The sequence below is a fragment of the Malus domestica genome, chromosome 13 (assembly GCF_042453785.1).
Source record: "Malus domestica chromosome 13, GDT2T_hap1".
NCBI classification, from domain to species: domain Eukaryota; kingdom Viridiplantae; phylum Streptophyta; class Magnoliopsida; order Rosales; family Rosaceae; genus Malus; species Malus domestica.
This window is the reverse complement of record NC_091673.1, coordinates 28,799,058-28,826,756: the sequence shown is the minus strand read 5'-3', so window position 1 is coordinate 28,826,756 and position 27,699 is coordinate 28,799,058. Positions and strand designations below refer to the sequence as shown.

General features: G+C 39.9%; 2 protein-coding genes across 4 annotated transcripts; one reads left to right on the top strand and one right to left on the bottom strand.

Annotated features, from left to right (window-relative positions):
* Window positions 1–1,466: 1,466 nt before the first annotated feature.
* On the top strand, window positions 1,467–7,655 carry LOC103431044 (protein IQ-DOMAIN 13-like). The gene is made up of 5 exons (XM_029091832.2): window positions 1,467–1,541; window positions 3,745–4,173; window positions 4,837–5,076; window positions 5,457–5,588; window positions 6,755–7,655. The coding sequence occupies exons 1-5, from the start codon at window positions 1,467–1,469 to the stop codon at window positions 7,505–7,507; spliced, it is 1,629 nt and encodes a 542-aa protein (XP_028947665.1). The 3' UTR covers window positions 7,508–7,655.
* A 1,841-nt stretch (window positions 7,656–9,496) lies between these two features.
* LOC103431037 (autophagy-related protein 11-like) lies at window positions 9,497–22,538 on the bottom strand. 3 transcript variants are annotated; one of them, XM_029090900.2, is made up of 6 exons: window positions 22,114–22,538; window positions 20,814–21,921; window positions 13,083–14,778; window positions 10,780–11,000; window positions 10,245–10,458; window positions 9,497–10,041 (listed from the first exon to the last, which is right to left on the bottom strand). In XM_029090900.2, exons 2-6 carry the CDS (start codon window positions 21,755–21,757, stop codon window positions 9,598–9,600), a joined length of 3,519 nt encoding a protein of 1,172 aa, XP_028946733.1. In that variant the 5' UTR covers window positions 21,758–21,921; window positions 22,114–22,538; the 3' UTR covers window positions 9,497–9,597. The 3 variants fall into 3 exon arrangements, with proteins under 3 accessions (XP_028946733.1, XP_028946732.1, XP_028946734.1); XM_029090899.2 differs by having other exon boundaries at window positions 20,814–21,931; window positions 22,114–22,494; XM_029090901.2 differs by having other exon boundaries at window positions 20,814–21,955; window positions 22,114–22,457.
* Window positions 22,539–27,699: the final 5,161 nt, after the last annotated feature.

Sequence of the window (27,699 nt, the reverse complement as noted above, 5' to 3'; positions counted from 1 at the left end):
ACCGGCCAAGCGAACTCTATAGCTAACTGGGTTGCATTGCATTGTAAAAGAGGGGATGTGTCCGAACGTCTGGGTTCCCAGACCCCCATCCGTTCTCGTTCATATTTTGTCCATCGATGGTCTTCACTGTCCTCACTAGGAAGCTGCTCGGGCTTTGGGTTTTCATTTGAGTACGGCGACCAAAGCTACGCTTGAAGTCTCGATCACTTGTGCTCTTTAAGCCTAAAGCCTGTTTTCCTTTGTTTTCCCTGAAGTTTCCTCCGTCTCTAATGAAATCTTATTTCGACCCAAAAGAAGAAAAAAAAGAAAAAAGAATGAAGATGCTCTAATAGTTTTCCCATTCAAGTAAAGTTAGTTGAAGTTAGCCATATTGAGTGAGAAAGTGGCCAACCTCTCTCTCTCTCTTTCTCTCTCTTCATCATCATGGCCATCAGACGCACAATGACACACAGACACACAAAAAAAAAGGAAAGAAAAGGCTTATACATCCCGCAAAAGGCAAAAGATGGGAAAGAAGAAAAGTAAAATTCATTCATTCATACCAGCAAGAACCAGATTCAAAGTTGTACAGAGAAAGAGAATAATAATTCCATAAACAACCACCAAAACATTCATTTTAGTACTATTATATGTAAAAATAAATAAAAACAGAGAAAAGCCTTTTGATGTGGAAAAGAAACAAAGGAGAGGGAGGCTGAGAGACTTCTCTCTTCTTGCTGCTTCCTCTCTCTCTCTCTCTCCCTCTGTCTGTCCTTTTAGTTGTAGCAGCAGCAGCTGCTTTTTAAAGGGATTCGGCCGAGTGCTGTCTTTGGAAGCTTGGTTAGTCATCTTGGAGGAGGAGGAGATGAGGATATATAACGTACAGATTCCTTACTCGAATCATCATCTTACTCTATCTGTCGCTCCATCTAATTATCTTTATTTTAATAACTTTTGGGTTTATTTAATATGTTTTATGTCTTGGAGGAGGAGATGCATATAAATGGTTCTGAGTTTTAATTAATTTAATTTAATTATAAGAAAATGAAATTAAAAAAGAAAAGAGTATTACTGGCCGAGAATTGTTCTGAGTTCTGACTTGTTATGTGATTCTTCTGTGAATTCTTTCTTCTTGGGATCCCTCCCTCCCTCCCTCCCTCCCTCTTGATTTCATGGTTGTAGGAGTGAGAAGATTGTTTGTTGTTTGGTTTGTCTGTTTTTTCTTAATTTATTATTAAGGAAATTAAAGAAGGAACGATGATGATGTCCTTAATTTCTCTTTCAAGGGTGTTTGTACTTGTGTTCAACTATACAATTAATTCACAATTCTACTTAATTACATAGTAGATTATGTACTCAAATATATAGTAGAGCAGCGTAGAAGCACCGAGTTGGAGTTTTGAATGAATCCATAAACTATTGCAAAATATAACTTTCTCAAAGGCTCTTTCATATTCCTTTCAGGCAGGAACGCTAATGCTAGGAGCATGGGAAATAAAAGGAGTTGGTTTTCCGCCATAAGGAGGGTTTTCGCGCTGCATTCCAAGGACAAGGCAGCCAATGTAAGAGAATATGGCCTATTTCCTTTCCCAGTGGATTTTTCTGGATTTATATCACAACTTGTTTGAATGTCTCAAATAAGTAGACAATCCAAAGGTTGACCTTTTGGTAATTGTGGATCTATACGGGCTACATTTTACAAATTTTCTAACTTGTATATAAGTCAATTCTCCAGATGTCTCAGACACGAGTCAGCTGCTGGCTGTAATGAATGTTCTTGTAGTATTTGTACTAGCGACAACTGTATAGCTGGTTTCTTAGTATGTACAATATGATTGTTTCGCTTGGTTAGTGATGCGTGAATTACTTGACACACAAATTAAACCCTCTTTTTGACAATTGTAGTATAGATGTAAGTAGGGTATCGTTCTAGGCCGGGGATTAGGAGGGATTGCTAATCTACTCTAAATTAATTTAAAAATATTAAACAAGACTCAAGGACACAAAACTAGGCTAAAAACTCTAATAACTCGAAACACACTTAAAATGACTCAAAATAATGAAAACAATTAAATTAAACACTAGGAACTGAAATGGACGGAAATTAAATTAAAAGACTAACAATAAAGAAAACTAACTAAATAATATAATTTAATAATGGATGGGTGTTTGGTTTTGATGAAAAGTAAATTAAACTTAATTAAATTACAGAATTGACAAAAACATAAAATTAAGGTAAAATGATAGATGACGGACTAGCTAGAGGGTTCTTCTCCACACATGACATATATGCAACCTAAATTGATTTTCAGTTGTTCTTTCAATAAGTTATGAATTTTCAATGCCCCAAATTAACCATGAATTGCATAGATTAATTCTCAGATTTTCCTTAAGTTAATGGATTGGATGATTGCATACGACAACCCAAAACATTTCCCACAAGTTCCCTACATGAATTGCATAATAGAGATACAAGCAAGAATCATTAAGTTCTATGAAAATCATAAGCATTGACGAGGCACTTGTTACTATGAATTGCATGAAACTTATGCCAAGAATTTACTTAACGTGATTGTGACTAGCAACCTTCACTACTTGTGAATATAAGTTCATAACGATTAGGTGAAATTCACTTATATTCTAGCATCAAATTCATGCATGTAAATTAAGTATGCATCCTTAATCGACATACAAAAATAAGTTATAAATCAAGCAGTTAAGCAAATTAAATCACAACTCAGAAATCACAACTGAAGGTAATCAATTCATATTATAAATATATTCATAGCTTTGAATTAACCTCTAGCCAAAATAAAATTAGTTACACATTATTAAAACACAAATAAACCAAAAGTAAAATATAAGTGGGAAAGATTTAACCGAGAGAGAGGAGAGTGCTTGCTGCTTCTGTCTGTCTGACTTCTCTGTTTTCTGACTTGCCTCCATGCTCAAGCTGCCAAATGGCAGCTCTTCTCCTCTGCCCCACGTCACCTCTCGCTGCTCACCTCTCGGTGCTCCCTCTTATTTTCTGCGCCACTCTACTTTTCTGTCCTCTTCGGTTTTTGTTTTTCAAGGCTGCCAAAGGCAGCGTTATTTTACCGCACAGTCTCGCTGTGCTTTCCTGCGCTGCTCAGCTGCAAAGGCAGCTTTTCTTTTCTTTTCTGTTCTGTCCGCGCCTCCTTCCTGCGTCTGTGCGAGCTGCCCCAAAGGGCAGCTCCCTTCTCCCCCCTTTCCCAGAAGCTTTTATGCTTCTTATTCTTTTCACTTCCGAGGCTAATGCCTCACCCTTTCTTTTTTTTATTTCTTCTTTTCCCCTCACCTACCAGCTGCACTTATTCTTCTAGATGGTATCCACTCATCCAGCTCCACCTACCACACTGCCACGTTTTTGATAAATAAAAATCATTTAGCCATTTTTATTTTCTTTGCATAACAAATCCTATAAACACAAAAATAACGTAAATAGCTCAAAAATATAAGGAACTAACTAAGAAAAGACGAGTGAATTTGAAGTAAAAATATATATAAATATGATCCGATCAGTTAGCGATAATACAATCATAAATTCATACTACAGTTAGTATGTTCAGTTCAGTTTATTCTATGTCTGCAACAAAAGAACGTTCAACTCAATTAGAGTGGTATACATTTTATTTCTACTTCTCAAGTGCATGCAGTTTTTTTCTGGTTTTTGAGCGCAGAGGTAAAAAAACATGCAAAATATTCGCTAACTCAAACTAAATCTCATTGTTAATCATATTTCAGTGTTCAGAGAAGAAAAACACAAATGAAAAGTATAAGGGGCTTGGGAAACTAAAGCATGGAGAGACCAATTCGTTCATTCCGCTGTTCAGAGAACCAAGCAGCATTGAGAAAATTTTTGGGGATTTTGAAAGGGAGCAACAAAGAGAAACTTTTAGGCCTCCTACACCTGATGAGCAACCAAGGACCCCGCCTTTTGTGCCTCCTAGAGTTTCTTCTCCGAGGCTTGCCTCACCAAGGGCTCCTTCTCCACGGGCTCCTTCCCCAAGAGCTCCTTCCCCAAGAGTGCCTCCTCCAAGAGCTCCTCCTCCAAGAGATCCATCTCCTAGCATCATTCATCAACATAAGGAGATTAGCTACAGACATGAACCAACTATAAGGAACCACCATGCCTCAGCTACTAAAATTCAGGCAGCCTATAGAGGTTATACGGTAAGCTTATACTTTTCACCCGTTAGTACTCAAGGGTGGGGGGTTGTAACGTGTAATGTGAGAACTGGACTATAACAGGGTAGAGTTCAATATAGGAAAACCTAATTCCTGTATTCAGTTCATCTAATTGAACGCTTTCTAGTGGTTCTGTTCTTCCTGTGGTCGCATAAGACAATGCATAGGTCCGCCCTGTCAAAATAAATAACTCATAATCGGACATCAAGTTTGGAGAACGTTTTAGGTAAAAGGTACTAGATTAACCAATTTTCCCAAAATGTAGCCGTCAGAATAATATAACGTGATATCTAGAATCTTGTGTTTTGTGTCCTGGCTGTATATCATAAAGTCGCAAATTTTATGTGCATAATTAGTTTTTAGAAGCACAGCAGCAGTTCAAAAGTAAATGGTGTGCAAAGGCTCTGACTAGCAACCAGAGAAGAATTTGTTTTTTTCTACTTTACACGTTGAAGATTTATTTATAAGGTACATTCTGTCCCAGATCATGCTGCATCCTTCTCGGGAAGGTTTTGGTACCATGCGGAGTTTTCTCGGGCAATCACTTGATATGATTACATCTGGATCTGGATCAAGTCTAGGTTTTGATAACTACAGGTTATGAACTTCCTCTGACCCTGTAATGAACTTTGTCTACTTTTTATACAGGCAAGAAGAAGCTTTAGAGCTCTAAAAGGTCTAGTGAGGCTTCAAGGAGTAGTAAGAGGCCAGAACGTGAAGCGTCAGACGATGAATGCCATGAAATACATGCAACTCTTGGTACGGGTTCAGTCTCAAACTCAGTCACGTAGGATTCAGATGTTAGAAAACCAAGCAAGACATCAAGTTCAATACAAGAATGACAGAGAAATGGAAAGCACCTTCACTAAATGGAACTTGAGCCAGCAAGTAAGTCTCCATTCATCGGCTTTTTATTCTATTCCTATCTGTTTCAGTTGGTTCCAAACGTTTAAGCTGATAGATACGCTAGGGGCCCCTAAAACTTATATAAGGTTAATCACTAACGTTACACTCGCACATCCACACACTAACACTTCTTCATTTGTAGGTTAATATGGTAAAAAACTTGGGGCAAACGTGGACCTTGCGCATGTAGACCCACACAATTACGACAAACTAACGTGAAAAAGAAGATTACTTTTTCTGCTAAAAAAATGATAAGTAAACTGTAAACATATAAAAACTCCGCTACAATGTCTGTAATTTGGTTAAGCATAATATATGTATAAAACAAAGTAGTGCTAACAATTTCAATGATTGTGCTCTAGTCTGAGACGGCCAATAACGAGGAATGGGATGATAGCTTGCTAACTAAGGAGGAAGTAGAGGCAAGGTTGCAGAAAAAGGTTGAGGCAGTCATGAAAAGAGAAGGAGCAATGGCTTACGCATACTCCAACCAGGTATTCTTTCTGCACTAGTAACCCAACTGAGCTTCAGTTGGCTTTCGAGCCTTATTCCACCTGCATTCACTTTTCTGTTCAGATAGCAAAAAAGAACAATCTTCTCTTTTATGTTATAGTTTCATACCCTATAAAACTCCTACGACGCACTATTAACAATGGCATAGATAGTAATTCAGTAATGCTGTGACAATATTGGAAAACATTGTTTGAACTTTAACATTTGTATATGCAAATTTTAAGAGTATTTGATTATTTTGTTGAATTGTTTGTACATGAATTGCCAATAGAGAGTATTGTTTATTGGACAATATATCTTCTTCAATGATGAGTGACCATTTCACCGTACAAACGTCCTAATCATAACCATTTGTTCTTTTTATCAGTAACTAAAGATTATCTCTAGAAAAATCATTCATGCGTGCCGAACAGTTTGATGGCTATGGTAACAAGTAATATCATCATGATGGACTACTAATTTGTTGAATTCATAAGGATGACCGAACATCTTCTAATTAAATGAATTTTTAAGGGATGAACGGCTCTAATTATATGACATTTGTAGAGTAAAATGATATTGCATCGTTATTGAAGGAGGAATGGCTCCTTACATAATTGTATTACTAGTTTTCTTTTCAATGCATGGGTTACATAACAGTGGTAAGGTGCACCCACCATTAACTATATCATCATCACTTCCCTAGTGGCCAAGGTTTAACCCACTAATAATATCTTAAGCTTGAAGGTGTTTTATGGGTCAGGTCAGTTGCACAAAGTAGTGTGCCTGCCTCCATTGACCTGGAATTCGATTCCCTTTCCCATATATTAGAGCAGCTTAGCATATCGTTTTGTAAAAGAACAACGAAAAAACAAAATAACATAGTGGCTTAAGGGGTTAATTGTTTTCCTTGATGCAGTCTTTAATGCAATCAATACTTATTTTATTTCTTGACGATGCTTCTTGCCACCATTGACCTCGAATTCGATTCCCTTTCCTGTAGATTAGAGTAGCTTAGAATATCGTTTTGTAAAAGAACAAAAAAACGAAAGAACAAAAGAACATAGTGGCTTAAGGGGTTAATTGTTTTCCTTGATGCAGTACTCAATGCAATTGATAGTTATCATATTTCTTGACGATGTTTTGTATTTTTGTGTACCAAAAACAGCTGTGGAAAGCTACTCCAAAATCAGGTCAAACACCTATAGCTGATATCCTGTCTGGACAATTTCGGTGGTGGTGGAACTGGTTGGAACGTCAGCTCCCTCCGGTAGACCCTCCTGCAGGAACCAACGCGTTGAAAACTTTTCAGTTTACTCCTTCAAGACTAGATTCAGAGCGAAAGCCAAGCCCCGTGCCCCAGTCAAGCAATCAAAAGCCACATCCTTTTCCATTTGATAACAATCTTGACACACCAAAATCGTCAAGGTCAACCATTAATCTCACAACAATAAAACCAGCACGAACCCCGCCTTTGATTAATACGAGTAGGACTCCACAAGCAAACAGGTTTGGGATATCGAAGTACGCAAGAACACCTGGTGGTGGAGCTGAATCCCCTTTTGGTTTTCCACTGAAGGATGATGACAGCCTCACAAGCTGCCCCCCATTTTCAGTTCCAAACTACATGGCTCCAACGGCGTCAGCCAAAGCGAAGGCACGAGCTAGTAGCAATCCTAGGGAGAGATCTGTGGGGACACCAAGTAGTGAGTCCAAGAGAAGGCTTTCCTTCCCTTTGGCACAAGGCATTGGGTCTTTCAAGTGGAACGAAGCATCTTTTTTCTCTAATAACAAGGATTCCAGCTCTGAAAGGAATTTAGACAAGAACCAGTCTTTGCAATCTCTAGGAAATTCGAGCATAGATTCCACGGTTTCGATGCCTGCAGGAGTTGGAAGGAAGCCATTTAACGGATTTGTGTGATTCATTTCCGTTTATTTTTTCCAACTTTTCTTGTACTTGCCATTCATTGTGGTGTTGATTTTGTTATGAGTGGACTTGAGAGTTGCAAAACACTGATGTAAAATGATAAAAAGAAAGGAAATAATATGTGTGTCATGTGCGTGTATTATATATCTGTATAATCATGGTTTGGATTATTGGATGTAGCATGATTTGAATTTTGAAAAGTTTCATAGACAGTTTTATTCTACTTTGCATATCTTCGAAAATTCTTATGACTCTTTTTCGATGTACATAACAGGTGCACAACGTCGCTCGCTCGCCAAGTATACAGTTCTCAGTTGGTTTTGCAAATAAGCAAATATGAAGAATTAACCTTTGCATTTCAGCTCGCGAAGTCAACAATTTAACTTTGTCAAATTCACCTTCATCGGCTTGTCCGGGGGAGGAGGAAATGTGGGCGAATGTCGGGGTGGCACTTCGTACCAATTTGAAATAACTCGCAAACACAAATCGTTTCAACTTAAGTCTAAGAGCTTTTCTATTTAAACTCCATATTCTGTCAGATTTCACTCCACAAAGGCACTTTAAAGTCCAATTTTATCCTTAGTAATACCAACACACCCCACAAGAACTTGAGTGGAATTAATCAGTGGTTGAATGATAGTTAGGTTGAGTTCTGGATAGATAAGGTAAGATTTCGAGGATTGGGATGATTTTTTACAAGGTTCGGAAAATTTGAAGGATCGAAACTTGTGGCTGATTGGATAAGAAATGGATTGAAAGGATAAAGGAATTTAGATTCAGAGTCCTAGTACATGTGAGACACCGCCAAGATAGGGGTTCGATCGATAAATGATTGGTGAGGATAATTCTAAAATTATCATATGGGACTGAGGAATTGTAATTCTATTGGGATTCTACTTCAGCAGGCTTAGGCATCAGTAAATTAATTCGTATAAGTACAAGAGGATTGGCAATGTGGATAGGACCTTCAACTCAACGCACAAGTCAATGCTCTATGCGAATCTTCTCAACCTTCCTAAGAAAATACTAACTTCACATCACAAATTCAGTTTGGTTAGACATGTTTAAAGTTGGCAGCCTACGGATGATTACAGTTTGATTAAACAAAATTTTCCGTAGACAACAGCTAAAGGTGACAATTTAGTTGGACAACACTGGAGTCGTAGAATTAGCTTAGTCTAAGAGTTTTGACAATTTGGTTAAATAGTAAGTTCTCATCTTTTGACTGGTTATCTATCCCAAGTCTTTGCCAGTGAGAAGTCTTTGATTCTTTCGTCGAACAAGGTCACTTCATTAGCTTTCTTGGTGAAGTGTAGTGTTCTATGGTTGGATATCAAGTGACATTACGAGTATGGCACATCGACGACCGTTAGTATTCGCCCAACCAAGCTCAATTGAGAATTGGCACTCCCACATCATCAATCAACCACTGAAGGATGTAGTTAGCTCCTAGTTAATCACATGCTCGCCATGTAAGTTTTGTAACTTTTAGAGTCAATAGTAAGGTGTTTAAAAAAATTGGGGTTAAATCAGGCGTGGAGTTCAAAACCTTTTGGGAATATATAACTTGATTTGGAACAAAGTTCAACGAGAACAAAATAATCAATGCAATAGTTGGAACAATAGGAAACATCGAGAGGCTATTCACTCACCCATTTTTCCCTCCCGTACCAAATGATTCCAGATCCATCCCACAACATAAAATACATTTTGTCACACATAAAGAGTAATTCTGGTTAACTTGAAGTCTTTACACCCAAAATTAGTTCCTAAACTAGCCTCACTTGTAAAAATCCCATCCCAACTCTATGATCCTCTCTCTACACCCACTAATGTGATAACTTTAGGCAAACTCCAGCACTTCATGTACCCGAGCCCGTCCGGGATGAGCTCATACATATATGATGATAGATTCCACCTAAAGACATTCACAGAAGCGGAAGAGTATTATTCACATTTTTTATACATATATACAGAAACAAGGAGACAATATCAAATTCTATTGGATCATCAGCTGTACAGTATGAAAGCAAATCAAAGTCCCAATCTCCCGCTAAAAGGATTATAAATTTTTAATGTAATATTCATATGTACACTTGGGATTCTTCCATCACGTCAATCTGCCTAGTGCAGGGATCAGGAAGGAGGTGGGGTATGAATGGTGGTGGTACAGGTAACATGGCTACTGTCACTACGAAGTATTCACAGCCAATAGGGAGACCATACGGGTTCAATCCTGAATTCAAGGTCAACCGGTCGGTTTCCATGTCAGATGTTAGGTTGTTCTCAGACCGCGTTGAACTAGGAGCCAATGGCTTCACGGTCTGCCGTTCGACATGCACAATTTGCCCAACAATGTAGTTAGGTTGATTTGGGAGATGATCAGTAAACAAGGCTACAGATTCAGCAGACAGGTAGTAGTTGGAGCAATTACGACTAATTGCCTCGTACTGCCCATATGTGTTTAGAACAAATGCAGCAATCTCGTGGACTTCCAAGCGGCTGAAAGATATCTTCTCTTTGTTTGCCTGCAGCAAGATTAAAAGTCGAATAACCACCTGTTAATTCATCACTCAGCCAGAACAGAATTCAGGTCACACTTGATGCCTAGGTGTCAACTCACTAAACCATGAGCAGAGAAAATTACATTCAACCATTTAACTTTTATTTTGGTATCAGGTAACTGATATTTCTTTTCCGTTGAACAAAATATCCCTCTATTATCAATTACCTGCTTCTCAAGTTGATGCTTTGTGTACAAAGTTTTAACCAGCCCCTTCTTCTCTTCCAAATCCTTTCTAAGTTGTTCATTTACAGCTTCAACCTTTGGATACTTGTCAAGCAGCTCTTCACGGTGCCTTGACAAGAAACCAACTCTATCTGCCAGAGCCCGAATACATTTCCGAAATTCAACAGTACCATCATCTTCACTGCCGTTAATAGAACTGAAACAATTCAAAGTATAATCAGAGTCATCTCCCATTGTCAATAACTGAACTAAAAGTATTCATTGAATGGACGTATCCACAAAAATTCCCGCAAACATGGACATCTTTCCATCCATTATAGTACTTTCTAGTGGTTTTTTTTTTTCAATGTACTTCTTTCGTTTCTTTTTCACATCAAAATGACCTGCTTTTGTTAAAAAAAATTTCAGGAGGAATGCTATCAAGGTTGCATGAGATATAGTGTCAGACAAGAATTACTGAGAAATACTAGAATTTGTTCAAAACAGTTAAAAGTAATAAGTGGTGTGGAAAACTTACTTGCCCAGAGATTGTGCCAAGGTGTGCAAAGATTCATTAAAACTAGCTACCCCACCCTGGGCATATACACAGCTCCTTAATCTTTCGAAGATGCCACGCATTTTCACAGCAGATGTGCGCAGCGCACTATACTCCGAGGCCCTGCGATCAGCCGCACAAAGATGGGTTTGAGCTTCCTCTCTTGCCTCGTGCAAACAATTCTCCAAGTGAGCACAATTCATCTGGCATGGGCAAAGCATGAAAATATACAATCAGAATATGGAAAAGCTAAGAATTAATAAAGCTAAATATAAGTTTTAACCACAGTTGTGTGCATGTGCTTTATGTAGCCATCAATGACTCAATGAGACACCGTCGTCATAATTGATGATTTTACCAACCACAACAACAACAACAACAAAGCCCTTTCCCACTAAGTGGGTCGGCTGTATGAATCCTAGAACGCCAATACGCTCGGTTCTGTGCCACGTCTTATGTTAGATCCAAGTACTCTTAAGTCTTTTCTTAGAGTCTCTTCCAAAGTCTTCCTAGGTATTCCTCTACCCCTTCGGCCCTGAACCTCTGTCCTGTAATCGCATCTTCTAACCGGAGCGTTAGTAGGCCTTCGTTTCACATGTCCAAACCACCATAACCGATTTTCTCTCATCTTTCCTTCAATTTCGGCTACTCCTACTTTACCTCGGATATCCTCATTCCTAATGTTATCCTTTCTCGTGTGCCCACACATCCAACGAAGCATTCTCATCTCCGATACACCCATTTTATGTACGTATTGATGCTTCACCGCCCAACATTCTGTGCCATAAAGCATTGCTGGCCTTATTGCTGTCCTATAAAATTTTCCTTGAGCTTCAGGGGCATACAATGGTCACACAACACGCCGGATGCACTCTAACCTTCATCCATCCAGCTTGTATTCTATGGATGAGGTCTCCATCCAACTCTCCGTTCTTTTGCAAGATAGATCCTTGGTAGCGAAAGCGGTCGCTCTTTAGTACTTCCTGATCTTCAATCCTCACCCCTAACTCATTTGAGCCTCCGTTTGCACTGAACTTGCACTCCATATACTTTGTCTTTGACAAACTTAGGCGAAAACCTTTAGATTCCAACACTTCTCTCCAAAGGTTAAGCTTCGCATTTTACCAACCAATAAGAAAAATTTGATTATTATGGTAGAAGTAGAATGAAAAATTAACGCTAACCAGCCTTCACCACAAAACCGTTTTTCTCCTCAATTCCTGTTGAAGTTCGAGTTTTCCAGTGCTCTCCCTTCCAACTAGAGGTTTTCAACCACTTCCATATCTACAGTACTATTTTGTTTTACAACTGGTCACAATTTTCTTGAATGTATTACAGTAGTTACATAAATTCTAAAAATACTGTGTAATTCTCACTTCATGAATGTATCATAGTAGTTACATTTATCCTAACATATACCAAAGCTTGAGTCTCATTGTAGAATAAGACATGCTTTTAAAAATATATTTAATAGGTTTACTTCATAAAAATAAAACAAATCACAAAAGGGTGAAATATTCACGTTCATCTTTTATCATAAACAAAATTAACACCTTGAAATCTCAAGCATTCAACCATGCTTCATATCCATGGAATCAAATCAATCCCTTCAACACCCCCAAAAATTTTGAAAATTTTTAGAATAATTCATGCTCGTAGTAGAGTATTGTTGCTGTATCCCAGTCAACAAAACAGAAAAGTTAATTATACTTCAATTTGAGTATCCAACGTGTTGGACAGTATTGTAGGGGTGTAGGTATCAGATACGCACCCTTCCCTACATTTCGAATATCTGGGGCAACATAGTATCTACCACGACAGCATAATCCAGCTTTTTTTAAACTATATATAGATTAAAAAGGGCAGAACCCTAGGGAAATAAAAGTCGCTCATTCTTTGCAAGAATTGTTCTCAAGGAAACAAAAGCGGGCTAGGGATCATAGTTTAGCATTTTTAAATAGCAACTTCTATTCAACAGTCCATATTATGTTTAAAAATATTCAAAAGAAAAATACCAATCAGGTGAATTAAGTTCATCGTGACTTCAACATAAGATCATCTAAGAAACACCAACTACAGAATTTGTGCCACCCACAAATCCACTCGATGTGTGTGTGTGTGTGTGTGAGAGAGAGAGAGAGAGAGAGAGAGGGAGAGAGAGAGAGAGAGAGGATGTATTTATAAAAGAAAGAACAGAACAGAACAGCCAGATGCATGAGCTCAAAATTTCTGAGAAATGGTCTCTCGGAAAAAAAACATAAAAAAAGTGGTTGAGTCAGGAGTACCTGAGATTCATCAAGGAGTTTCCGATTTGTGTCCAATTCCCTCTTAAGTATAGAAACATCCTCCATAGTAGCTTTAAGCTTAATTTCTGTTTCACTCAACTGGTTTGACTTCTCTGAAAGTGCGGTTTGCAATTCCAACAACAGCTCCGCACTGACTTTGGTGTTCAAGCCTGGGTCAATTGCTGTTTCACACGGTATAACATTAAGAGGTTCAGGCATGCTTTCAGCAGTAGAACTGTTTGTCAGTGACATGCCCAGCTGCCCCACCATCTTTTCTTTCCCATCTTTACCACTGGCCAGCAGTTCTTCACGCTGTAGCTCTTGCATGGATGAATCCAGTGGATGATTTTGCATGGATGAATCCATTAGATGATTTCGTACTGCCGAAGAATCCATCATATTCTTATCTACCCCATCTTTCATTTTTCCAGGTTGCACATTGAACAGACCCAATTTTGCATCCAAAACACTAGAAACACAGGAAACCTCATCCATGGGCTCAGTATTAGATGAGCAAGGCATATGGACTTCCCTACCACCTATGATTTCTTGCTTGCAGTCATCAACCTTATCAGACAATTCAGAGGCATCCTTATCATTTGAAATCTTCTGGCTTTGCAAATACTGATCAGACAGTCTCTGCTCAAGTTCTTGAATGCGTTTCTCATATGAAAGACACTGCATCTGCTTCACCCTAAGCATAGATTGTAGATGCTTTCCATATTCATCTTTCAGGTGCAAGGCTTCAGTTGTCTTCTCTGCGGCACTTTTCAATAAATTATCCACTTTACTATCATCCAATGATTCAAAGTCTACTTCAGGCCAGAATGAACAGATCACAGCTATTGCAGAAGCCAGTTCTGCTTTCAATTTTGCATTCTCAACTTCTAACTTACCTGTTCCAGCAATCTCTACCAACTCACCGCCTTCAAGTAGCTCCTCAGAGTCACAATTCTCAAGGTTATCCAATGTACTCTCGTCAGAACCAACCGAATGACAAGTTTCGTTAGACATAGAATATGAACCTCTAAACGCACTCTTGGAAGACAGTGGAGTCAAGTACTCAGGAGCATAATGGTCAATGTCTGAAATCTCAATATCAAGCAAGCTAGTATCAAAAGGAGCTATGTTGACATCACACTGATTGAGGGTATCATATAATCCCATGGATGCTAATACATCCCTGGGTATGTATAAACTGTGATCTTTCAAAAACTCCTCCCGTCTCCTGACTTCAGTCTCCCTTTTTGTCGCAAGTCTTTCAGCCAACTGTCCAGCCATCCCCATGTAAAGCTTCAAGGAAGCCTTTCGTCTGACTATTTCTGCTAAGCAGGCTCTATATGCAGGGTCAATCCCACGAACCAGTTTTAAGTCCAAAAATAGATCCTCTTGACGCACCATTGCCTCTCTAAAAACAGGAAATTGTAATTTTGCATCTTTAATTATGTAAGAAATATATGCTATCTTTTGCATATAATTATGGAGAAATACGTTCATTTCATTCTTTTTATCCTTGCAGAAGTCGAGGAGCTTAGAAATTGCATGATCACAAGCCTGCATCCTAGGCAGGTGATTTTTATCATGGACATCATACATAGGGCCCAAGGCTGAAACTGCATCATGTGGACAAAGTGAGGATGACAATTGGCAAGACAAGCAATCATCCACGACTTTCTTGACAGTATTTACATCTTTGCTGCATGAATTAAAATTGGTGAATCACTGATATTTAAAAGTAATATAACTAATTTAGTATTTCACAGCAGAAAATTGTTTATCTAAGTGCAGTAGTAAAATTTGAGAATCGTGGTTCCAAAGACCATAATATTCAGAAAGCTTTAGCAGTCCTGGAGGTTTATGACCCAGCCAGCTTCATATCTATTATGACATGCCTCCACCATAACAGGTGTATGAGTACATCAGGTTGCTAAAATCATTCAAAAGAATACAAGTTCATGCATATATAAATAAAGAGAATGGCCACTTATTAAATGTCACCATACTAGAAACAAAAGGACAGCCACAAACAATAGAAATTGAGTTCTGCTATTCCCTCCCACTTGTCCTATATTCCCACACACATTAAAATATAAACGTTATTTACAAATTTATCCCCTACAAAATTTCCATTGACATAATGCTTTCCCCAACCTCCCCAAGACCAAACTGAGCAGAAAGGCCTCTTCATCGAAAAAGAGTCTTTTACTCAAGCCTTTCTTGTCATTTCATAAGATAAACTAGTCATTAATCATTAGAAGGTTATGAGCTTTGAAGCTAATGCATAGCATCATAGGAGGAAAATTGATTTAGTGAAAATATGAAGTAACTTCAGATGAAAACTCAACCACCTTATGGCTTTTGCTACCTAAAGGCTGCTGTACCAGCAGGCCCGTTAGTCTTTTAATTTCCTTGTTCTACAAGTATTAGGTTTACTTTTTTTCTTCTTTAAGGATTAGTTTCTTTCCTATTTTATTCGGTTAAGGTCTTTATAATTACATCCTTGTAACTCTTTGGAGACAGTTTTGGGCGATTGAATCAAACTTGCTGGATCTTTGCTTCTCTCAAGGTTTGTGTGATGCAACCTAACCCTAGGTGTGATGCCTTAGGCCTCTAGGAGTGATTCCTATAAACCCTACTGGTGCGGTGCTAGCAGTCTCTATCCTTTTTCTCATAATTTTCCTTCATCTTTCTTTAAGATTTCCGCTATGCCTTCTTCCTACAATTCATAAACTCAACAACACTCAAATTAGACAACATCCTCCCTTAATTGAGGTTGTCCTGACTAACTCATCTACTTCTACTTCATTAGGTTAAGCACTTATCTAGTGGTAGTTGTTTGTTTTAAGAAAAATCACAAATATTTGTATCTCTGTACAATTCAGTTGAGGAACACTGAAAAGCTTAAGGGTAGCAGACTAGGCAATTAAACTAAAACAACGCCGTATATGAAATAATAACAAACAAATGATGATACGACGTACACATGAAAGCACACATACAAACCTCTAAATTAAATCTGGAATCATGTCCACCATATGTTCTTAACATGAGATATGTTACAATAATACGACTCATGCAACGTAACTGCTAACAAATTCTAAATTCTAAAAACAGATGTGGTTTTCAGCAACAACAAAGTTTTAAAATGATCAAATGAGCCCATTCATAAATAATCTCCAAATGATTAAAAATAACTTGACAGAGGAAGTTGAAAAGACAACAACAACAACAACAACAAAGCCTTTTCCCACTAAGTGGGGTCGGCTATATGAATCCTAGAACGCCATTGCGCTCGGTTTTGTGTCATGTCCTCCGTTCGATCCAAGTACTCTAAGTCTTTTCTTAGAGTCTCTTCTAAAGTTTTCCTAGGTCTTCCTCTACCCCTTCGGCCATGAACCTCTGTCCCGTAGTCACATCTTCGAACCGGAGCGTCAGTCGGCCTTCTTTGCCCATGTCCAAATCACCGGAACCGATTTTCTCTCATCTTTCCTTCAATTTCGGCTACTCCTACTTTACCTCGGATATCCTCATGCCCAATCTTATCCTTTCTCGTGTGCCCACACATCCCACGAAGCATCCTCATCTCCGCTACACCCATTTTGTGTACGTGTTGATGCTTCATCGTCCAACATTCTGTGCCATACAACATCATTGGCCTTATTGTCGTCCTATAAAATTTTCCCTTGAGCTTCAGTGGCCTACGACGGTCACATAACACGCCGGATGCACTCTTACACTTCATCCGTCCAGGTCGTATTCTATGGTTGAGATCTCCATCTAATTCTCCGTTCTCTTGCAAGATAGATCCTAGGCAGCAAAAACGGTCGCTTTTTGTGATCTTCGCTAGATTGCTCCGGTCATTAGTGTGGATAAGTATATAAATGAATAGAGATAGGAAAGCAAACACAAGATGTACGTGGTTCACCCAGATTGGCTACGTCCACGGAATAGAAGAGTTCTCATTAATTGTGAAGGGTTTACACAAGTACATAGGTTCAAGCTCTCCTTTAGTGAGTACAAGTGAATGATTTAGTACAAATGACATTAGGAAATATTGTGCGAGAATGATCTCGTAATCACGAAACTTCTAAGTATCGGAGTGTGGTATCGTCTTGACTTGCCTTATCTGTCTCATAGGTAGATGTGGCATCTTCTCTGGAAGTACTCTTCCTCCATCCAGGGGTGGTATCTTTAACTGGTGGAGATGCACAAGATAATGTATCAATTTCACTTGAAGCTTACTTGTAGTTTCAGGCTTGGTCAAGCGCGATACAAACCATGTAGTAGGAGTCTCCCAAGTCGCCGAGCTAGGGGATCTGCTGAAAGAGGTGACAGACAAGGTAAGCAATCAGAGCTCCGGCTGATTGTTCACCTTCTCCCCATCTTGCAGCAGCATGAAGGATAAAGAGAAGAAAGATGAGAAGAGATGATATGGGATACTTTTGCTTTTGAAGAAGTAACTTTCCACAGGCTTATTCTTGAACTGAGCTGGAGGGTTTTCTGGTTTCCTCCAGAGCCGACTGAAGAATTTGAGGGTCAAAACAAGTCCATCAAATCTAGAGTACGTTCGACCCTGCTGATATGGGATACTTTTGCTTTTGACAGAGTAATGGATGTATCGGCACGTGTGCTGTTACGCTTGTCTCCACATGCTTCCTTGTATCCTTCGCACTTGCCCTATCTGTTCCTCAAGCAGATGCGGTATCTTCCCTGGAAACATAAGATGTTGAAGATGAGTACTCGAGAGCAATGCCAGGTAAGTAATCAGGTAAGGGGTTCCAGGCAGTCAGTTCCTGGCTGGAAGCTTGATTCCAAGTGCTGACTGATTGCTCTCTTTCTCCTTGTCTTGCAGGTAACAACAAGGCCAAAGGAAAAGACAGGGAAAAAGCATGATATGGGATACTCTTGCTTTTAACCCTGATGATATGAGATATTCTTGCTCTAGTATAGCTTGTTTGCAAAGGTATTATCGGGGGGAAAGAAAGCTGAATATTTCGAAAGGCTTCGTTGGGAGTGCCCTCTCAAATATGAGGAAGGGTTGAACATTTTTGCAGGTCTGCCTGTCCGTTGGGGATGGAGGTCGACATATATAGGAGTCTCCCTAACAACAAGTAGTAATGCTATTCCTTTACCCTGCTTGGTCATAGCACGGTAGTGGGAGCTGCCAGCTTCACATGTTTTAACTCTGTCAGAGCACTTTGAAAAAGTGGTCTGTGCTCTCGAGAAGTCTTCGACAGAATGCCCATAATTTCCGCAAAGCTGAGTGTGCGTGTGACAGGTGCTGACAAGGCTAGAAAAGTAGGTGCCTCTTCGATTTCTGAGATCGGCCCTCGTGGTCTCTGAACAGCCCAGCTTTTGAGAAAGCGAGCGTCTCTTCGATTGATTCGGAGAACGATGCATCTTCGATTTTTAAGAAAGCAATCATGATGGGGGTCTGGCTCTCGAGATTCGGGGAGCAGTGTCACTTCGATTTTTGAGAAAGTAATCATGTTGGGAGTCTGGCTCTCGAGATTCGGAGGGCGGTGCCTCTTCGATTTTGGAGCAAGCAATCTTGTTGGGAGTGTTTTCTCGAATGTGAGTAAAGGTTGGGCATGTTTGCTAGTCTACCTTGCCACGAAGCACAGAGGTTGACACACAGGGATTTTCCAATTATCCAGCAATGGTACTGTTCCTTTACCCTCTCTTCGATTTTTGAGAAAGTAGTCATGTTGGGAGTCTGGCTCTCGAGATTCGGAGGACGGTGCCTCTTCGATTTTGGAGCAAGCAATCTTATTGGTAGTGTTTTCTCGAGTGTGAGTAAAGGTTGGGCATGTTTACTAGTCTACCTTGCCACGAAGCACAGAGGTTGACACACAGGGACTTTCCAATTATCCAGCAGTGGTACTGTTCCTTTACCCTTGTGGGTAATAATATGGTAGCTAGACCTTCAAAATTTATGGGTCTAAACTTTGTTAGTGCTGTTTCTTTGCTATTCTTTTACCTTTCTTGGTCAGAGCGATGTAGTGGGAGCTGCAAGCTTTATGTGCTCAATTTTGGCAGAGAACTTTGGCAAAGTTATCTGTGGTACCCATGAGCTAGTGTTGCGTGTGGGAAGTGGGTGATTGAACAGTAAGATTCATGTGTTTTCTACTTCCTTAGAAGTCTTCGACAGAATGCCCATAATTTCCGCAAAGCTGAGTGTGCGTGTGACAGGTGCTGACAAGGCTGGAAAAGTAGGTGCCTCTTCGATTTCTGAGATCGGCCCTCGTGGTCTCTGAGGAGCCCAGCTTTTGAGAAAGCGAGCGCCTCTTCGATTTCTGAGATCGGCCTTCGTGGTGTTTGAGCAGCCTAACTTTTGAGAAAGCAAACGCCTCTTCGATTTCTGAGATCAACCCTCGTGGTCTCTAAGCAGCCCAGCTTTTGAGAAAGCAAACGCCTCTTCGATTTCTGAGCAGGCGCCTCTTCGATTTCTGAAGATCCGTCGAGTGCAGATTTTTATAGGGGCTGACATTAAGTTCCAAAGCACACTTGAATCTCCACCAGTAGAAGCTCCATTCTTGCACTTCTAAGATCTTGATTTGTCCAACCTCTTCTCTCTTCAACACCTTTGAAAATGTCTGGCCCCTCCGACCGTCGTTTTGACTTGAACCTTGTTGAAGAGGCAGCCCCGCCTTCTCCAGACAACATATGGCGCCCATCCTTCGTCTCCCCTACTGGTCCTCTTACCGTTGGGGATTCCGTGATGAAGAATGATATGACTGCTGCGGTGGTGGCCAGGAACCTTCTCACTCCCAAAGATAACAGACTACTTTCCAAACGGTCTGATGAGTTAGCTGTTAAGGATTCGCTGGCTCTCAGTGTTCAGTGTGCAGGTTCTGTGTCTAATATGGCCCAACGCCTATTTGCTCGAACCCGCCAAGTTGAATCATTGGCGGCTGAGGTGATGAGTCTCAAACAGGAGATTAGAGGGCTCAAGCATGAGAATAAACAGTTGCACCGGCTCGCACATGACTATGCTACAAACATGAAGAGGAAGCTTGACCAGATGAAGGAAACTGATGGTCAGGTTTTACTTGATCATCAGAGATTTGTGGGTTTGTTTTAAAGGCATTTATTGCCTTCGTCTTCTGGGGCTGTACCGCGTAATGAAGCTCCAAATAATCAACCTCTGATGCCTCCTCCTTCTAGGGTTCTGTCCAGTACTGAGGTTCCGAATGATCCCCCTCCGGTGCCTTCTCTTTCTGGAGCTCTACCGACTGCTGAGACTTCTCCTAAGCAACCCTTGTGAAGGCTCCCTCTTGTTTGTTTATTTTGACTCATGTATATGTACACATTTGTAGCTTATCGGGGATATCAATAAATAAGTTTTCCTTCATTTCAACGTATTGTGTTAAATACACCAAAACCTTCTTCGCTAAGTTCTTTGAATTTTCTTTTGTTGAAGCTTGTATGTTGAAGCTTTCTGAGTGGAGCATGTAGGTTGGGGTAGTGTTCCCTTAATTTCCCGAGTGAGGAAAACTTCTCGATTGGAGACTTGGAAAATCCAAGTCACTGAGTGGGATCGGCTATATGAATCTTAGAACGCCATTGTGCTCGGTCCTGTGTCATGTCCTTCGTTAGATCCAAGTACTCTAAGTCTTTTCTTAGAGTCTCTTCCAAAGTTTTCCTAGGTCTTCCTCTACCCCTTCGGCCCTGAAAAGACAAATAGACAAAAACGATATATCTGATACATAATTTTGACTGAAAACCAACCTCAAAGATTGCATTATACTCTTTTGCTCATGAATATATCTTTGGTGATCCTTAATTGTGAGTTCCAAATGCCTAATGGGCAGTGAAGCCCTGTTAGAAAACAATTCTTCGACTTTCTGCTTTACCTCACTAAACATCTGCTTAAACTGTGAAACCTTATTCTCAAACTGCCTGTGGGAACTGCTACAAATTTCTCCCGCTTTCCTCAAGGTCTCTTCCTTCACAAAATCCGATAGGCACTTCCAAGTGGCAGTCTCTAATGCAGGGTGAAGCTTGACAGATCTCAGTTTTTCTACATCCCTCCAGAGATTGATCAAAAGATCAGAATGACTACGATGCTGTTGGGAATAACGCTTCATGAATTCTGTATAGGTTTGGTTTATCATTTTATAATATTGATCCAAATTACCCCTAGCAACCTCCACTGCCCACTCTTGAACCTTCTGCTCCATCAAAAGCCTCTCACAGTTCTCATATTTTACTTGGGTACGACTGTAAATTGCATGACCCTGGTGGTAGTGGTACCTAAATTGCCTTTCATAAGAAGGCAAGGCCTTCAAAGCAGGGTCCAAAGCATCATCCAAAGGGTGAGGGTCATGTGAAGCTGACGGTGACTGGGGGTCAGCAGTGTCAAGAATATCAACTTGCTCAGGCGGAGGGAGCGAAGAATTAGTTTGCAGCCTTGCTTTATTGAATATAAACACTTCCCGACCATCAGCTGGAAGGTTATAAGCTGAAAGCGGCCTCTGTGGCGTAAGTTTCATATCCAAACACAGAACAAGCTGGTCATTGAGATTAATCCCAGCCATAGATTCAATATACCGCATAACTACCTCTACCAGTGTGGTTCCTTCACAATCAAGCTCAAATGAATGCCCATTCTCAGCAATATGAACCAAAAGCTTGCCCTGATGAACCAAACCTTCAGCCGTACTTGAACTCATCTTATCTCAAAACAAAGGATGCTCGACCACAAATTCAACAGAATCAAATATCCAGTACCACCTTATACATACAAGTACAAGGGAAGTTCCAAACCCAAAAGGTTATATTCGATACCGCTGAACTCCAAGCAATAGAATTGAGCAAGCCACTTTTGTAGAATAACCTGCAAGCAACTAGAAAATTCCCGATATATATATCTTCATCCTCGACCGAAAAAAAAAATTAAAAAAAAAACCCAAATTATCACAAACCGATAAATTTAACCCAATTCTGAACAACCCACAAAAGATTTTATCGAAAAAAATTAACAAAACAAAAAGAAGAGCATGGAGGAAGGAGAATAAGCAAGACGTACCACCAAATTCATGAAAAGCAGCCAAATCCACATAAAAAATTTGTCGAGATGGTCTCGAATCCTTCACGATCATCAACCCTCAAACAAATTTCAACAAATATAATCGACGACGACGACTTTCAAAACTGAGGAGGAAGAGGAAGAGAGGTAATCGAAAGGGATTGGTTACGTGAAGAAAAGACCTCACCACAAGCACAAGGTTTTCACGAAACCCTCTCCCTTTCACCTTTCACCTTTCACATATATTATATATCATGCCCACACACCCACACCCGCCACTCCGCCGTCTCCGCTCTTCCTTCTTCAGCAACCCTTTCTCTATTTTTTTTTTTTTAATTTTAATTATGAAAAAAACGCTCGTGTTGAAACCAAATGATACACAAATTCAACTAACTTCGTCACAAAGCCAAAAGACCAGGTGTACCGGTCAATGCCTTTCCAATGGTAAATTAGTAATCAATATTAATCTAGTTTGGGATCTAGACCGTTGGATTAAAATCCAACAATTACATTTATTATAACTTTTAAAGATGCCTTCTATTTGTAACTGTTTGATCAAATTTTAACAGTCTAGATCCCGGACTATGTGGATTTGGTGGAAAGGGATCCGGAGATCCAGATCCCATTATTAAGACTCATACCAATCGAGGAGAGTACCATTTTAGGAAAGATATCTAGAAAGAAGATATTGCATCCTTTTAGGAGTGTGATTAATTGCAGCGCACGCCAATCCTTAAATTGTAAAGACTCCAAGGTTATAGGAAAGGAAACCTGTTGATTTCTTACTGGACTAGGTTTCCATATGTTGCTGAACAAGCATGGTCAATATTAGCGAAGTCGCCAAACTTCACCCACTAATCCTGTAACAAAATGATGGTGACATCGCTACTCCATTTAACCAGCTTTGCAGCGGAGGTTGTCAAGTACATGACTGGATTTCTGAAGTATGCATATTCCATTTCGCCTTACTCCGACCTGGAAGTTATGATCCCACAATTGCGCCTAACTATACTCCAACTTGTTATGTATTTAGGTGTATTAACTTGTGAATCTTGTCGTCAGTATCGCAAAGACGAGGATTGTATCAATTGTGTGTGAATAGAGAACGAGGCACTATATGTTACTTTTTCTAGTTAAATTCAACTGTCAAACTCGTTTGATCTCGAAACGCGACAATCTGTATTCAACGGCGGGATAACTTTGAAATTCTTCTTTAAATATCCTCACATCTCTTCACTTGTCTTCTCTAAAATCCCAAATTGCTTCTGTTCAAAAGGCGCTTAACTTTTTCCATATACTTGTTTGAAATTCCTTGATTTTCATTCATCTTCTTCCAAAAATTCTTTACTCTCTCTTCAATGGCAGCATCTTTAAGGAAAGCTCCCATATCTACCACAAATTCACTCTATAACCTTCCACTAACAAAGGTGATCGGCCAAAGGGAAGGTCAAACTTTAGTCTAATGCCACCAGGACCTTCTCAACCATTGCAAGGTCTAGTGTGAACCAGGCTAAAATACTTAAGCCGCCTTGCCTGAGCCTTCCGACTCCTGCGTCCATGCATTATAATGCACCCTAGTACTTGGATCTTGGCCTGAGGCTTCCATTATCTGATTTGTTAAAAGGTATTTTGATTAGTTACAATATGGCCCTTTGCAACCTGGCTCCCGTTGCTTTCAGACTTGTTACACCCAACCCCTAATTATATGTATAAGTACGTGTTTTCCCCAAAAATTTAATGAAATTATGTATTTAGTCCCCTTTTCTTAACCAAATATGGACCTTCTATCTTGATTCTCAAACTCCCTCAAACTGCCACGTGGCAGCACCCCAACTCACTCCCTTTCCTTTTCCCCACCCCGAGACCTTTCTCATCTCTCACTTTCTTCACTTTTTCTCTTTCTTCACACACTCTCTCTCGGAAACTCTCACACTCTTCAAAGCTCTGAGAGCTCTCATTCGCTTCCTCTTCGAAAATTAATCCAATCCATCAGATTAACCATATATCTAGAGTCCTTAGGGCTTGAGGAACTCAGCTATAACCCCGCTTGTATCATTAGAACACCTCTGTGTGTTATGCCAATTGAAGCCGAGAGCTTCAAATGCTCTAAAACTCAAACCCAGGTGAAACTTGTGTTCCTTCTTCAAATTTCTGGGTTTCCATCTTGATTGGGGACGAGTTTCTGTTATTTTGGACTAAAATTCGAGGGTTCTAACCTTTGTAATTCATCTGTGCATGCATGTTAATCTATGGCGACGAATTCCAGCAATTGTAGTTGAGTTTGAAGTCGGTAAGGGTTTGCAGTACCTCTAATCTCGCTCTATCTTGTCATTGATGAATATGAGAGGGTTTCGGGTGCACTAATACAAATGCATACTCATTTCTGTTTTCAGTCTTCGACAAGAGAAGGAGGACGAACTCCGGCAAGAAACCCGTCAAACTTGGGGGTCGGACCTATGACAATTTTGTGAGATTTTTGTAAGGTTTTGGAATAGGAATCTTTGATTTCACACCTACATGCATCTTTGTTTTATTCCCTGAAAACCAGTAACGAAAATCTGACTTTAATTTTTAAGTCCTTTAACCTCATTCAGAAGGACTTTGATCTCATTCTCTTCAATCGATGCAACAACCGTATGAGTAGTATCATCATTCTTTTCCTGCGGTATTGCATCTAATTCAGCTGAAATACGAGCCAAGTCTTCCCAACTTTAAGATCCTTGAACCTTGCCCTCACTGTCTCGTCAAAGTCTATGCAGCTTACGCTAGTGGTCGTAAAGGCTGACGACTCTTCATCCAATTAGGTTTACGACGAAACCTAAAAATCGATCACTAAACCAATTTGAGTACCTCTGTTACTCCGGGTGAAGTTGAAAGGATGAGGCAGCCCCTGTTGATGATCAGGTCTTTTTTTAATCGGTTGACCTTCCCGCGAATGCTAGTGGGCTTCGCAATGCGAACTATGCTCATGCCCTTCTTCAAGTTGTCATTGCTCCAGCATATTACAAAGAGATTTATTCATCTTTTGAACTCTTCCTTGCGAGATTCCGTGAAAATAGTATTCCTTTTGCCTTTATCGTCTATTGAATGACCCTTGGTGTGTTTTCCCTTTTTCTCACAAGGTTTCTTGGGCATGTTCATGTCTAGACTGAAGTAAATCTTATCAGTCAAGTAAAGCGAATTCGTTAACTCGAGGCTACTCATTAAAGCACATCAGAAATCAATGGGCAACTGCTTCCCATAATGGAAAGGCATGCAGTCAGGGCAAGGAATTTGCTAAACCAGGCCACCAGCAAAGAGAACAAGGGATACAACTTCAAATATATATCAGATTATGCTTGACGAGGTCACTGAGAAGGCTAGGACCCTAACTAGATTTTGGTGGAGATTAAGAAGGCTAATTTCGACATCCTTGACCACTTGAGGAATGAAACCTTAAACTTGGAAACATCTGATGAGGAAGGCTTTGGCACTGATGAGGGGGATGATCCGCCAAATAGGGCTCCTGTGCAAGGAATGACTTCTACACATCCTGCAGCTAGTGTTAAAGGGAAGTTTATCATGGTAAAGCCTGATTCTAGAGAAGGAGATCACTTATTACTTTTTCCTGAACATTTGTTGCGAGGAAGGGGCTTGTCATTTTCCATAAGTTTAAGCATTTTTCTCTTTTCATGAGACTTGGGCTCCTTTGCCTGCTAAATTGATCTGATGTTTTCATCATGTCTAATTTTGATAAAGTAGTTCTACTCAAGTCTTTGAGCTAGTTTAAGTAGAATACTTAGGATTTCTCAATTCTTGCTTTCGCATAGCGGAATATATTTTAGTTCATCAATCTTTTTGGAGTAAGCTAACTCTGAAGTATGGGTAATGAGGCAAAAAATGGGTAAGTTTATAGGCCTAGGACAGAGCTCGAAGCCTCTAGGCAGTGTTGATTTGGAGAAACATTACCTTCCAAACTAGTGTTTATAAAGATTTTCATTGTGATCATCGGAAAACGACCTTACTCTAACACCAGGTGCTAGGCCATGAAAAATCTTACCCTAGACCTGCTTTTATGCATTGATTGAACTAAGATGAGAAATTGTTGAGTAATACATTGAATGTCCTTTAGGTCTTCGGGGTCTTCTTTTTAGACTAGCTTGATTGTCTGGCCTTCGTATGCTTGTTTGTTCACCTTAATCCAATATGGGTCGGGAGATTTTAGAGATTGCAATGTGTTATTAAGAAGAGGTTTCCTTCCTAGTTTGAATTTCATGTCTATCCTTAGTGAATCTTAAGCAAAAGTTCATTAAGGACTAAGTCGCTTGCTTGTGGGTTGAAAACATATTGGAATCCTTTTGTCAGACCTTAAGCATCAGACATGAGTGTTTTCAATCAGACTACACTTAGCTGACTTGGCTAAGGCCATTCCGAGTATTGGATCTCATTTGGAATAAAATTCCTCTTGAGAAACCTGCTTAAACACATGGTGCTGGATAACATAATTAACTTAGAATGCTGGTCCGAGATAAATGTAATTGTACTATTGGTTAGGACTTAGAGCCATTCCCCAGATGATCATTCCCTCGAGTGGCATAGAGCCCATGTTTGAATGTTATAATACACACCCCTTAAGTTGTATAAACTTTCTAAAGGCTAGGTGGTGCATTGGATTTCCATGTCAGGGCACATGTCCCCGTGCCCATAGCCCGCCTATCGTAATTGTGCATAATAAGGCTAGAGCTTCCCAAATTGCTAACCGAACACTACATAGTGGCTAAAGAAGATTCCTTTAACATTATCATTTTGAATTTTCAGACTTGCAATTATGCGAATTTCAAAACTGTGTGTTATTTGGGATTTTAGGGTATTCCCACTATTGCAAAAGGAAAAGAACGAACAAGCGAGACAAAAGTCATTGCATAATTAGACATGTTTATACCATATTTAGGGCATCGTATTTAGATCTCGTACAAATACTCGGGGGACTTAAATGTTATTATGTGGTAAAGGAAGGGGCAAATTTGTAATAAGTGATGAGTCATTATTCTATAAAAGGACCCCTCACCCTCATAATTAGGGGAGGCCAATTCCTAAGGCTCCTCACCCCCTCTCAAAGCTCTCACTCTCAGAGCTCTCTCTCCCTCAAATAAATACATAATCAGTGTGGACGTAGCCCAAACCTTGGGGTGAACCACAATACATCTTGTGTTATTTACATTACTTGCAAATTCACGGTCGGATTTACGTTGTACCAAGACCTCCGGTTTTGTGTATCAACATTTGGCGTCGTCTGTGGGAATCGATACGAAAAGTTGTGTCGGTTCTTTTTCATTTTTTCACCTTCGCCATGAATCTGCAAAATCTGCAAAATCAACACTGCAAAACCCAAGAACCCAAAAAACCTTCTTAGGATTCTCTCTTTCTCTCTCCTCTCTGCAAAGTCCAGCTTCCATACGAAAACATGGCTCGATTACCATCAATGTTTAGTTTCTCTACTAACCATCCTCGGGCTACTAACAACTGGGACCAACTGTACGAACATCGACTACATTGTCGACCTCAACACTCGTTGTCCTTCAGAGCTCAAGGTCACCAGCCCCGACG